Raw genomic sequence first — 13,663 nt, forward strand, 5'->3', positions numbered from 1 at the left:
TGTGTGATGTGTGACCTAAGAAAGACTGTGAAGGGCTGCTGTATGTCTTGTTTACAGGGGATATGATAGAAAATTAGAGGAGTGCATCTAAGATCAAAACAAGGGATTGTCAAATCTGATAGCAAAAAATCATGTTTTCTAATATTTTATAATGGAATAATCTGAATTTGTGGCAGCACAAGAACCACTTGCTGGCGGGTGGGGAGGCTACCAGACTTGAAGTCTGAAAATATTTTTTAGAGGGAAAATTAAATACATCAGAACAAAGTATTTATAATTGCTGAGGGTGTTCTCTCTTTAAATTCAGTAGCAAAAAATGTTTTGTCTTTATTTAAAAAAAACAAAAATGTGTGCTATTCTCCATCCTTCTTTTTTGAAATTACCGGTCTCTACTGTCAGCAATCTGAACATCAAATGCTTAGAAAGTGACTAGAAATTGAACTGTCACCCTGTTAAATGAGAAGAACTAACATCTCCATTTATCAAAAGTACTGACAGCATGCAATATCTAGGGGAAAGCGTGATAGATATATTAAACTGATATAAAAATTGTGACTGTTTCACTGCTGGAACGGTGCCAGATCCAAGCACTGAAAAGTATAAGGAAAGGTCCCAACCAGAGCCCATTATTATGAAAATGGCACAAGCAGCAAAGTGTTGGGGGCCATGTCTGCAAAACTACTGATCTTGGGTCCAAGTATCCCGTTTAAGTGCTTCTGATAACGCATGGAACTATTTAACCCATGCTAGTCTCTGCAAGGCCATGTTACCAAATATTTGTGTAGTCCATATGGCTGGCTTCCAACAGTAAATATGGAAAATTATCAAAGAAAAATGTACTGATGAGGAAAAATGACCTGACTTCTCAAGTGAAGTTCCTGTGCTTCTGGAAAAGCATCACAGCACTTATGCCGCAAGGTGCTATGTGGAAAATCTCTTAGAAACTAGAGCTGCTCACAAATCAATTCTCAAATTTTTCCACCCTATCAATTTGCAGAGAAACTGAGAAGTGTTTGACAGTGGAATGGTCTCCCTCAGGCGGTTGTGGATTCTCCTTCCTTGGAGGTTTTTAAGCAGAGGTTGGATGGTCAATTGTCATAGATGCTTTAGCTGAGATTCCGACATTGCAGGGGGCTGGACTAGATGACCCTTGGGGTCCCTTCCAATTTTGTGATTCTATGATTTCACCAAATTTCTCCAGCAGTTTTTCGGGGATTAGGCTCACTATTAGCAGCAGCAAATACTCTTTATGCTGCTGGTGGTTGGAGTTTCTGTCCTGCAAGTAGCAGCAACAGCAATTATATTGGCAGCCTGGCCACATTTTTGTTCTCCGCAATGCCTTGAACCTAGCACCATTCTAGTTTGGGGGTATGTGTGGCAGTCACCACACAAAAAATGGTCTCTCTTAGCCTAACCTATCTCAAATGGCTAGCGTGAGGATAAAAGAGTGGCAGGGCGAGGTCATCAGCTTTGCCCTGAGATTCTTGGAAGGCAGGAAGGAAAAAATGGGGCCAGGAAAGAATCCTTATGCAGTCTTCGTGCTACTTTCCCAGAGGAAGGAGGAATTAAGGATCCCAAAAGGGAATGAGTGAGATGCTCTCCATTGACGGTCTCTTCCCACAGTAGTGAATGAGTGTGTGCGTATAGCAAAGTATGAAGTACCATTGTAAGTTTTAGCAGTGCTATTATCAGCTTTAAACATTTCGCCAAAAAACCCTGTGGACTTCCTTCTCAGAAGAATGGTGGGAGCACTGCTTAATTTCTGAGGGAAAGAGAAAGAAGCCAGGGCTCAGGTCTGTGTGTAAGTTCTACTGCTTCATGCCAAGTGGGTAGAGAAAGGCTGCTTTTATTGTATATAGCCATTTATTTAAAGTATGGGCATGGCCCCAGTTGGAAGGTGGTAGATCGGCATGCTTAGTGAAGGAGGGCGAGGCCTACTTAATGTATGCTGCTTTGAGTTACATTGTAAGGAACGCGACTAACAATCAATCAATCAATCAATCAATCAATCCCTGTGAGAATTGTTCTCTACTTAAACCCAGTGCAGTGTCCAGTGTAATTCAGTTTATTAACAAAAATGCTTGGCAAATGCAGCACTATAAACAACAGTACTAATTCAAAACTCTTCTAATCTTTAATTCTTTATTGTGTGGTGTGCTTAACATATCCCGTTTGGGCACACACTATTCTTTTATTCCCCAACTGTACATCATTAGGGTACTTCTGAAATATTTTTGGTGACATCCTTCCTTCCCTCAGGCTATCCTTCTCTTCTGGACTATCAATCATCAGTTCAAGCAAAAGCACCTGCTCAGCAACCATCTGGTACAGTTGCTGCTGCTTCATTTTAATTATTTCTTCCTGGCTGCCCTAGGGATTCATACGTTGAACATAAATGGGCCTGCCTCAGAACACATTTGTCCAAAAGTGAAGCTGGGTGACTGCAGGCAAACTTCTGATTATTGTCATGTTAACTAATGTCATCTGGAGTTCAGCTGAAACAGCCATTAACAAAAGGCCCAAATTGCAGATATTGTGTGCAGATATGTAAACCTATAGACGGAAAACTCCTAAAAATGGGGAAGCAACACTCACTAACCTTTCCCCTGCCTGCTATTGTTAGGAAACAAACTGCCAACCACTGCCTTTCTCCTTAAGAGCAAACCAATTCATATTGTCCCCTCCAGAAGTATACACTTTTCATCTTTTAAAATGCCATCTTGTTACAGTTACATTAGTTTGGGATCAACACCCCTGCTCCCAAGTCATCTGCAGGAATTCTACAACATTCCTGCAGATTTGGGCTTTCCACTCATTTGATGACCTTAGCTAGAATAACTGGGCAAATAAACAAGTTGTTTGGAACAGCAGTAATTGTTAGGTGACCTGGAACTCCCTCACAGAGCAGTACATGTATAATGTCATATATCCCTCCCACTTCAATACACTGATCAAAACTCATCGTCCCTGTGAAGCCTTTGGCAAGTGCCTGGAGCATTGCAAGCTTCAAAGGACATTGGAAACCTGATCTCTTCTGATGGCTGCAGTGCTCTGTCTACCTTCCCATTCAGGTACTGCTCAAAATGTTAATTCCCAATGGCTTCCCTCTCGCCCTTTTCATCAGGAAAGTCAAGGGAAGCCTAGTTCAAGGCAACTGGATTACTTTATAACTAAAGATCTCAAAAGGCTTCCAATTTTTGGTCAGAACAATTTAAAAAGGGCTGATCTAAGTTTACTGCTGAGCAGAAATCACACTCAGGTGGGAGAGAGAGAGTGAGGAATACGGATATCCTTTCCTCTGTCCTAAATGACATCAACTCCTTGGTAATTGTGCAATCAGTTTTCATAAAAATGCCCATTCCCAAATTCAGACCTTTGGTGTGATCCAGCAGGAATGTTATTACGTTCTTAAGGGAGTTAGATGTGCTGGTTCTAAAGCCAAACACATCTCCTTGACACTGAAGTAAACAACAATTAAGACATAACACCAGTCTTCATTTCACTGGCTTACAGACACAGTTTGGGTCGAAATCAGGAGTATCAACTTACTCATTGATTTTTTATCAGCTACTCACACTGAACAGGGATTTGATCAGGGAGAGATGGAGATAAGACTTAAACAGAAATAACAGTGTGAAGCAGCAGCAAAAAAAGCTAATGCTATTCTAGGCTGCATCAACTGAAGTATAGTGTCCAGATCAAAGAAAGTAATAGTACCGCTCTATTCTGCCTTGGTCAGACCACACCTGCAATGCTGTGTCCAATTCTGGGCACTACAATTTAGGAAGGATGTTGACAAGCTGGAATGTGTGCAGAGGAGGGCAACTATGATGATCAAGAGTCTAGAGGGCAAGCCTTATGAGGAATGATTGAAGGAGCTGGGTATGTGTAACCTGGGAAAGAGGAGACTGAGAGGAGATATGATAGCCATCTTCAAATATCTCAAGGGCTGTCGCATGGAAGATGGAGCAAGCTTGTTTTTGCCTGCTCTGGAGGGTAGGACTTGAACCAATGGCTTCAAGTTACAAGAAAGGAGATTCCGACTAAACATCAGGAAAAACATTCTGACAGTATGACCCGTTCAGCAGTGGAACAGACTTCCTCAGGAGGTTGCGGACTCTCCTTCCTTGGAGGTTTTTAAGCAGAGGTTGGATGGCCATCTGTCATGGATACTTTAGCTGAGACTCCTGCATTGCTGAGGGTTGGACTAGATGACCTTTGGGGAATCCCTTCCAACTCTATGATTCTATGTTCCACTTCAAAAGATACTGGCAGCCAGGGTGGCATGTCCCATTTTGCTGTTTGAGGAGAAATGGGAAATGCAGCCTTCCTCCTGCTGCTGCCACCATACCTGTTCCTGTCGTCACCCACTCTACAGCCACCACACACCTTGCTGCATCTGCCGCAGGCGGAGAAGCAACATCACCATCGGTACACTGTACTGTAATACAATGCTTATTTTAATTTCCCTCCAGAAAAAAAAAATCTAAATTGCTAATGAAAATACATAAAATTATTCATCATTATACACTTATTTATCCAGCTATACAAATGCTGGACTGGGATTAGTGTTAAGAGAAAATTATTTTATTTATGAAAAACAATCTTACATCAGTAGACTGGAGTTGAAAAAAACTGCTTTAGGACATTCAGAACCATCCATGGCTGAACATCTCCAAAGCAAAATCAGATCAGATTCACTGGCCAGACTGAATATGAAAAACACACCCACTGTACATCGGCACACTAAAACCAGGTTTGGACAGAGTATGTGGGGAAATAGGAGTCTAGCAAGCTGAAATGAGCCAATTCTGAAATCCTCATTTTTTTCTGGTTTGTGGCTGCCTAATAAACCACAACTTCTCTCACTTCAAACAAAATTCACAAACGGGAGAGGGAAGGGCGGCTTAAGCTTGTACTGCAGGTACCCAAAGAGTCTCATTCATACCTATTCTGCTAGAATTTTTGCTGTAATGGGCAAAGAAGGAAATTAAACAAGGGTTTATTAAAGCAATTTGAAGAATTACTCCTTAACATAAACTGGTATATGGCACTTTAGATAGCTTTCACATGTAACCAAAGAAATAGAAATCTATCACACTGACACAGAGTAAATACAAAACATACAGTGAAATCTAGGGATCCCTTTGACACAACCAATCAGCTGCACTTTGCAATAAATATCCCTGTAATTAAGCTAAAACCAACACCCCAAGCCCAATTCATGTTTGCATACAAGCTCAAAAGATTTTAATGGAAAAGCATAGTATTTTAACTTAACTCAGAACTATGCAGATTATATAGATTTTTTGAAGGACAAATCCCCTGAGACAACATGATAAGGGAAAGGGAAGAGAAAGAGAGATCAGGATGTGCAAAGATTGATAAAACCTTCATTTAAGAATTTTTCATTTAAGCATTTTGAAAAGCTAGCATCCTTTGAGTGCAAGAAACAGCAAGAATCTTAACTTTGGCATATTCAGCCTTTACCTACAAAAATAATATGCTTAATTCAGTGTGCCACTGAACAGTTGAATACAACAGAAGCTGATATTGCTGGCGGCGTGCCAGACACTTCAGAACCCAGCAAGCATGAAAGCCACATTAGCAGTTGACCTCCTCAGCTGCAGTTCACGTATTCTGAAGGAACACAAACAGTGTGGAAGGAAAGCAAAAAACAGCTCCCAATTACCCTGTTGCAGACAAATCCAAAAAAGTACAAAATACCTGCACCTCACTGAGATGCTGCACATTTATTAGCTGAGAGAGCAGAGGCTTGCTGCATTAGTTGCTAGACAGAAATAGGACAAGAAGCAGTGCACCAAGCAGAATCCTGGCAGTAACATTACATTTGGGACATGGTGAAGTCACTACCCGCACCATCTATCACTCTGTCAGCTCTCCTGTAAGATTTGGTGAAAAGCATAATGAATGCATGGTAAGGTGGTGTTGTTTCCTGTTTCAAAGGTAACAGCTAGCTCTACTATTTTCTCAAGATAAACCAGTTGCGAACATGCTCTCATGGTGTTGACTGGGAGAGAAGGGCCTGACAGCTCACAAGATGGGTGGTACAGCAAATTTCTTAACTGGATAAATATTAAGTGAATGGATGAATGCAGCCCTAACGGATATGAATGACAAAGGGATGAGGGGAGGGCAAACAAGGAATCACCCATTCCTTCTTCCTTGAAGGCAGTTCATGTCATTTCTTTCTGCTGTTGCTGTTTGCAGCCCTGTACCTCACACAGCATCCAGTCTAGCAGTTTGAACTTGTCTTAGCAGTATCTGGAAAGGGCCTCCTTACATGAAGCAATTCAGAGGAAAAATACAACCCACTTCACAGCCATTGTAACAAGACACTTTCCCTCAGAGTCCAATTTTCCCTAACAATCAGAAGGGCCTCCTTACATGAGTTAAACCACAGAGCCTAGGGCTTGCCGATCAGAAGGTTGGCGGTTCGAATCCCCGTGACAGGGTGAGCTCCCGTTGCTCGGTCCCTGCTCCTGCCAACCTAGCAGTTCAAAAGCACATCAAAGTGCAAGTAGATAAATAGGTACCACTCCAGCGGGAAGGTAAACGCTGTTTCTGTGCGCTGCCAGAAGCGGCTTAGTCATGCTGGCCACATGACCCGGAAGCTGTACGCCGGTTCCCTCGGCCAATAAAGCGAGATGAGCGCCGCAACCCCTGAGTCGGCCACGACTGGACCTAATGGTCAGGGGTCCCTTTACCTTTACCTCACACAGCATCCAGTCTAGCAGTTTGAACTTGTCTTAGCAGTATCCGGAAAGGGCCTCCTTACATGAAGCAATTCAGAGGAAAAATACAACCCACTTCACAGCCATTGTAACAAGACACTTTCCCTCAGAGTCCAATTTTCCCTAACAATCAGAAGGGCCGACACAGGGAAATTCAGCTTGACCTAAGGTAGTCACCCACTGTTCCACAAGGAACATTAGGAAGGCCCTGGATGCAAAAACTTATAAGAAAGTGCCAATTTGAATAATTACATCATCATCAAATTAGAGAAAGTAATAACTGCTGTTATTCCATACTAATAACAAACTCAATTTCCCAAGTGCCAATTGTTATGTAGCTAAAATGGCATTCCAACACAAGAGGGAATATCAACAGGCTGAGGACAGCTCCAAGGTTTATGAAAAAACTTTGAGCGGGGCGGGGGGGCAGAACCAAGCAATGAAGACTTTGAATCATCCCAAAGAAGATCAAGCATATTCAGTGGCTACGACATGATAGCTGGGGTGGGGGAACGGATTGGAAAACTGAGGGTGGGGGAGTGGAATGGAGTATCCTGGGAAAGGGCCTAGGTGGCATCCTGAACAGGCGTACTCTGCACTGCAACATTCTATTGCAGGACCCACTTGTAAAATAAGTAAAACAAAGAATACATTTTAAAAAGTTCGACAGCACTTAAGATTATCCAGCTGCTGTTATAGTAATTATGGCCCCACAGGTAGAGATTAAATAAAAAGGAGCTACAGGGTTGCAGAGCAGCCACCTGGAATCAATCTCTGCATGGGCACACTGTCTTCGTTTCTCATTCTGATGGCATTATTAAGGAAGTACATACCGTATTGGCCCAAATATAAGCCACACCCACAAATAAGCCACACTTTTAAAATTTGGCGGCTCAGGGGAAGCTTGGGAGCGGCGGGCAGACTGGACGGTGCTGCCCCGTGCTGCTTCCTGGGGGGGGGGGAGCCGTGCTGCTTTGCTGGCGGCGTAAGGTCACAAATATAAGCCGCTTTAACTTTTCATGATCAGAATTTGGGGGAAAGGTCAGCTTCTATTTGGGCCAATGCAGTATAATCGGTCTGAGGAAACATGATGGTAGAAAATGGAATTCACTGTTTCTTAAGATATGCCAGGTCTAGGAAATTATTATTATTTATTCTACCACCACTATTATTTATACTACCACTACTACTATTTATTCAACTTATATACTGCCCTTTAGCAAAAGATCCCAGGGTGGTGTACAACATTAAGAACACATTTTACAGAGCATCAATAATAAAAATGTAATAAAAAGCATAATGATATATAGCATAATAATGAAATAATCATAATGACCCCACCCAGCCAGCTTTAACAGGCCATAGATTATTTAATGACTAAAGGCCTGGATAAAGAGAAATGTTTATATGGGCCTTTATATGTTAAAAATCAATACTGCGAAATCTGCCTAAAAGACAACAGGGAACTAGTACTGGTGGCTGGAGCAGTGATGCAATACTCTCCAGTCGACCTGCCTACCACACCTCTCTCAGCACAAAAGAAGTCACCATGTTCTGCACCAGCTGCAGCTTCCTTAAATTAGGCATGCAGAACCTTCTACCCTCTGGATGTTGTTGGACTGCAAGTCCCATCAGCCCCAGCCATCATGGCCAATCATCAGGGATGTGCGGAGTTGTAGTCCCAACGTCATTTGAAGAGTGCCTGGTGAATTCATTACAATGAGCCACTGGTGAATGGTAGGTTCATTACAATTAAGACCTTTCTTTCTTTCTTTCTTTCTTTCTTTCTCTCTCTCTCTCTCTCTCTCTCTCTTATAAAACCCCCCACTAAAACCAAGTACAGTCATCCCTCATGTTATGTTTGCTTCATGTTACATTTTTTCAGGCTGCGTCCCGCGGCGACCCGGAAGTACCGGAAAGGATTACTTCCGGGTTTCACTGCTCGCGCATGCGCAGTAGCGCTAAACCGTGCCACGCACCTGTGCAGATACGGCGCTTCAGGTTGTGGGCTTTTCATGTTGCCAACGGGTCTCCAGAACGGATCCCGTTCGCAACCAGAGGTACCACTGTATTCACAAGCTCCTAGAGGCATCAGAGCAGCTAATCAAAAAGAGCAGGATTCAGATAACTGGAAGAGACCCAGGTAAAAGGGTAGGTTGAGAGTAAGACATTCCATCATGGCTAGAAGAGATGCAGAGAGAGGAAAATACTCACCACTTTCCAACGGTCCTTCACCACGTAGTTGGCCGGCAGAATGTCGACCTGCTCCCCTCCCCCACTCATGTTTGGTTCGTCCTTGATAGCAGCTGCTAGGCACTGCATTTGCCAGCCAGAGAATATTTTAGTAGCAGCTCCCAATTTAAACGAGCCATTTATCTAAGGAAGAAGAGGGAAAACACATACACACGAAAGGGGAGAGAGGAGAAACATAACAGAATTAATGCAGGTCATCACAGGCAGATCGTGCTGGTGAAACAACCCCCGTTTAGACCCAGTGAGAGGAAGTAGCACTAGGAAAGGTGGCAAACTCACCTCGGGGTCAGAGCGCAGCTTGCAACAAGCCTTGCCGGCACAAGCAATTGCCCTCTTTACAAAATCCTCAGCGGTCTTCATGCACAAAATTAGCAGAAGCAACCATGCTGTGAGTCAGCAGCACAAACTTAAAAGTAGTGAGTAGTGAAAAGTTACTGGCTTACACCATGCAGGGTGCTTTGGGGGAGAGGGTGGGGAATTGAAAGCCAGCAACTCAAAGACAGGCCGAAGCCAACTTCTTGGATATTGTCTGAGTACCACAACGGTGACACAGCAACACTAAGAGCTAAATCTGTTCCAAGAACATAAATGATCTCACTGAACTAAACAGATGACTTTCTCTTGAAACTGCCGCCTTTAGCACTCAGCTGACCAAGGATTGCCAGGTACCGCACACAGCAAAATCCAAGATGTGCTGTTTAGAGTGTGAGCTTTAAGAATGGCTACCTCCATAAGACAGCCAAGCAGAGAAAAGAATATGTTCAGAACTGCTTCAGCCCTCGGTGTATCAGTCTTCTTTCGACTAAGAGGCCCTATCAACAGTTATGTAAAATACGGAAGATTTCAACTCTGGTCCTCACCATGCTTACTCAGAAGTGCTATTGATTTGGATGGGTCTCGCTTCAAATAATGCAAACTTAGGGTTTGTCCCTGTTTCTGTTGCCTTTCCAGTTGTTGGCTAAGGACAGCTTGTACTTGTTTATCCTTGTCTATTCCCCGCAACTGGGTTTGATCACGTGTAACGCATACTTCAAGGTTTATATACATGATTTTTAAACAGCTCTTTTAAAACACTGGCTGGGGGCCAATAAACTGAAACTTATTCCTGATAAAATGAAAGCACTGTGCGTGGTTGCTTCCCTAGACTCGGAAGGGGAGATTCAACCTGCTTTGAACAGGGTTGCACTCCCTTTGAAAGATCTGGTTCACACCTTGATCCAACTTTGCTGCTTGAACAGTGCAAGTTTTCAGCTTTGGGTGTCTCTACCAGCTTAAGCTGGTATGCCAGTTGGAATCCTCTTCTGGACAGGAAAAGTCTGGCAGCATTTATCAATAAATGGTAACATTGTGTAGACTACTGTAATGTGTTGTATGTGGGGCTTCCCTTGAAGATAGTTCAGAAGCTGCAATTTATTCGAAATATAGCAGCCGGGATTTTGACTAGAACTTGCTGGGAACATCTTCCACCAGTTCTAATAAATGTACACTCAAGGAGCCGGTTTGTATCTTTAAAGAGTTTCACAGCTTTGAAACCCAATTCTTAAGGGTCAGTTGCATATCAACTGTCCAAGCACCAACACCTTCCACTTTGAGGCCCTTCTCAGAATGGCACCACCATCAGAAATTAAGCAGGCAGTGCCTTCTCATCTATGGTACCTCAAATGTGGAACTCTCTCCTAATGGAGGTTTATCTGGCACCCACTTTATTGTTTTTTAGGCATCTGGCTAATCCATGTTAATACTTGCAGGCATTTTAATGGGTTACATTTTGAAATAGCATTTGGAGGATGCTATATTTTATTGCACAGTTTTAACTGTTATTTTAATTTATGTATTGGTTTATTGTATTTTTTATTATTCTTTTGTTTTAAATTACATACCTGTGCAATTCGTCTGTGATAAATATTATGAAGGGTGGTATACACTTTTCACGCAGTACTCTTGGCATGTGCGCATATACGTATACATATATATACACACACACACACACACACACACATACGCATACATATATATGTGTGTGTGTGTGTATACGCACACACAGACACATATGCCCAAACAGCTTCTAAGCAGTTTACAGCTATAAATCAATGATGAAATACATTACACTACTTATATAAAATAACACAATCTCCCTACAAAACGTTATGTAAGCAAACTAACCCTCAAGAAGTGAAGGTTCCTCATTACAAAAACATTTTCTGAATCCTCAAGGGAGCTAGTGAGCAATTAGAGAGAAATTATTTTTTATTTTTCTGTAAGTAGAGCACAGCAGCTCTGTGCTCCATTTAAGTCTTTCTAAAGCCTTCAAAAATTCTACTTCTCTAGTATTGGTTCTTTGATAATCTTCTAAATTGGATGGGAAGAAAGACATTAATCCTGAAAAAGCAATCCAACTAGCCCTACAACTGTGCAGCTTCCCACACAGCTTTCCTTGAAAGGCATGGAGATTTGTGCAGCAGTTGTAATAGGTAGAGGTCAGATTCCATTAATAAAGCTGGCTTTATTAAAGTGAGATCTGGCCATAGGTATTCATGCTTTAGTAACCTCCATTTCAGACTACTGTAACATGCTTGACGTGGGTCTAATTTAAAAAGAGTTCAGAAAATTAGCTGGTGCAAAATTATAGCTAGGCCAAACGTTTGGAGTGCCAAAAGTTTAGCCTGAGTTTTGGAGGGTTCTTGTTTTTTTTGGGGGGGGGGGGAACTGCTTCTCCCTTTTTGTATTTTATGAGCAAGTGTTAGTAAAACTTAATGGAGTACTTTAGCTCTAGCTAGTAGTCACCATAGTTCCCCCACAGATTGGGAATGGGGTGGGCAGAGGAGATAGTGGTTGCCAGCTGATTGCAGCAAGGGAGCTACAGTAAATTCCCCCATTAGTCACATGCTCCACCTTCAACAATAAGCAGAAATCCCCCACAGCACAAATTTTTGGCCTATAAAAGGAGGCATTTTGCTGCCATCAGACTGTTGGCAGAGTTATGGTTCAGATCATATTACTCTGGTTCTGTTAATCTACACTGACTGTCTATTTGGTTCAATGGCCACTAGGCACATAGATTTCTCGAGTAGTGGCACCAATTCTATGGAATATACAAACACACAAATAAAAAGTAAAAACCACATAAAGAATTAAAATAACGCTTCATCAGCTGTTACAATGCTTTTCTTAACAGTCTGCGTAAGCTTAGCAGTACAGAAAAGTTTTCAGCAAACATTTAAAGGTCAATAAAGAAGATGTCTGCTGAATCTCTATCAAAGGACAACTCCACAGGGCTGGGCCAATAACTCTAAAGGGTTCGGCTTTGTGTTGATGTCAATAAGCCTCAACAACTAAGGGGACAACCAGTGACATTCCTAAAGGTGATCATTCCTGTAGGATCACTCCTACAGATGATGTGGGCTAGATGAGTTCAGGTGGTCCCTAAAGGACCCTGGACTTAAGTTGTTGAGGTTTTAAGTTGTTTATTATAAACTTATTTTGTGTGTGTATATGTATATCTTACTTTTACTCTGATTTATTCATTATTAAGTATATTGTCGGTTATGTTTGATTTTAAAATAATAACTTTTTAAAATGAAATAAACTGTCCCCTTTTCTTTGGATCATTGAGACTCGAGAAACAACAGCATACAGGAAGCTATTTAGCAAGCTTTGAACAGTATCTCACAACTACTAAGACAGCCTTCCCTAACCCAGCTTGAGGTATTTTGGAGTACAATTCAGTTGTGGTCCAAAACAACTGGAGGGCACAGGGATATGGGACTGTCAGTAAAAGTTCCTGGGAACTTATTCAGTCCTCTGGAGCCTATAGCACAGCTTCTGCCAATCTAACTGAATTTCACACAATTTAATCATTTTCAGGGCAGGAAGCCAATGCCCTTCAAGGTAAAGATGCTGACTTGCCAGCAGCTGCTACTATATGGCACAGCATAACAAGAACTCTGCTAGATCAGATCAATGCCCCATCTAGTCCAGCATGCTGTTCTCACAGTGGCCAACCAGATGCCTGTGGGGAGCACGCAAACAGGACCTGGAAAAAACAGCACTCTGTTTGCACGGTGATTCCTAGCAACTGGTATTCAGCAGCATACTGTCTCTGACAGCATCAGCCATTGCTCAGTTTATTTTATATTTGTAACGCATAATGGCAAATATTGACGCCAGTATAGTCTAAGTGTGAAGTCAAGATAAACCCCACGTTCTTTATAATTTCCCCCCTGCTTGTTCTCCTTCCCTATACTGCCTTTTCTGCATTCTTGTAAATATCCCAGCTATGTCAAAGGCTTGGGTGTTTATTCGCCTAACTTACCATTTCAAGAATTCCAGCACCTGTCTGACATTTCAAGTGCTAAGCTTGCAAAATATTCTCTCTTCATTCAATTTCATTCAGGGAATTAAGCAAGCAAACATTGGCAAGAGAACTTGAATAATGGGTCCCCTTTTGCTGCCTCCTTGTCACCCTTACTAAATACCAGTTGCCTGGGAGATACTCTAAGCAGCGACACACATTTTGTGTGTGTAGTGTGAACTAAGAACTGGACTTCTGCTTCTTTTGCTGGTGTGCCTTTCTGAACTGAAATAATGCCCAAAATAATTTATCTACCAGGCATCAACTCATAGATTATATCCAGCCAGATGTAGACAAGAGCACA

The 13,663-nt window shown here is 42.2% G+C and overlaps 1 protein-coding gene across 1 annotated transcript in view; it reads right to left on the reverse strand.

The window, feature by feature from the left end:
- TTBK1 (tau tubulin kinase 1) overlaps positions 1-9,124 on the reverse strand; it is an 88,602-nt gene extending 79,478 nt beyond the window's left edge. Inside the window, exon 1 of the mRNA XM_081855118.1 lies at positions 8,970-9,124. Coding sequence (XP_081711244.1) covers positions 8,970-9,077 — 108 coding nt within the window. The 5' untranslated portion in view covers positions 9,078-9,124. The remainder of the gene's footprint in view (positions 1-8,969) is intronic.
- Positions 9,125-13,663: the final 4,539 nt, after the last annotated feature.

This window comes from Podarcis erhardii (assembly GCF_964252035.2).
Source record: "Podarcis erhardii genome assembly, chromosome: 3".
NCBI classification, from domain to species: Eukaryota; Metazoa; Chordata; class Lepidosauria; order Squamata; family Lacertidae; genus Podarcis; species Podarcis erhardii.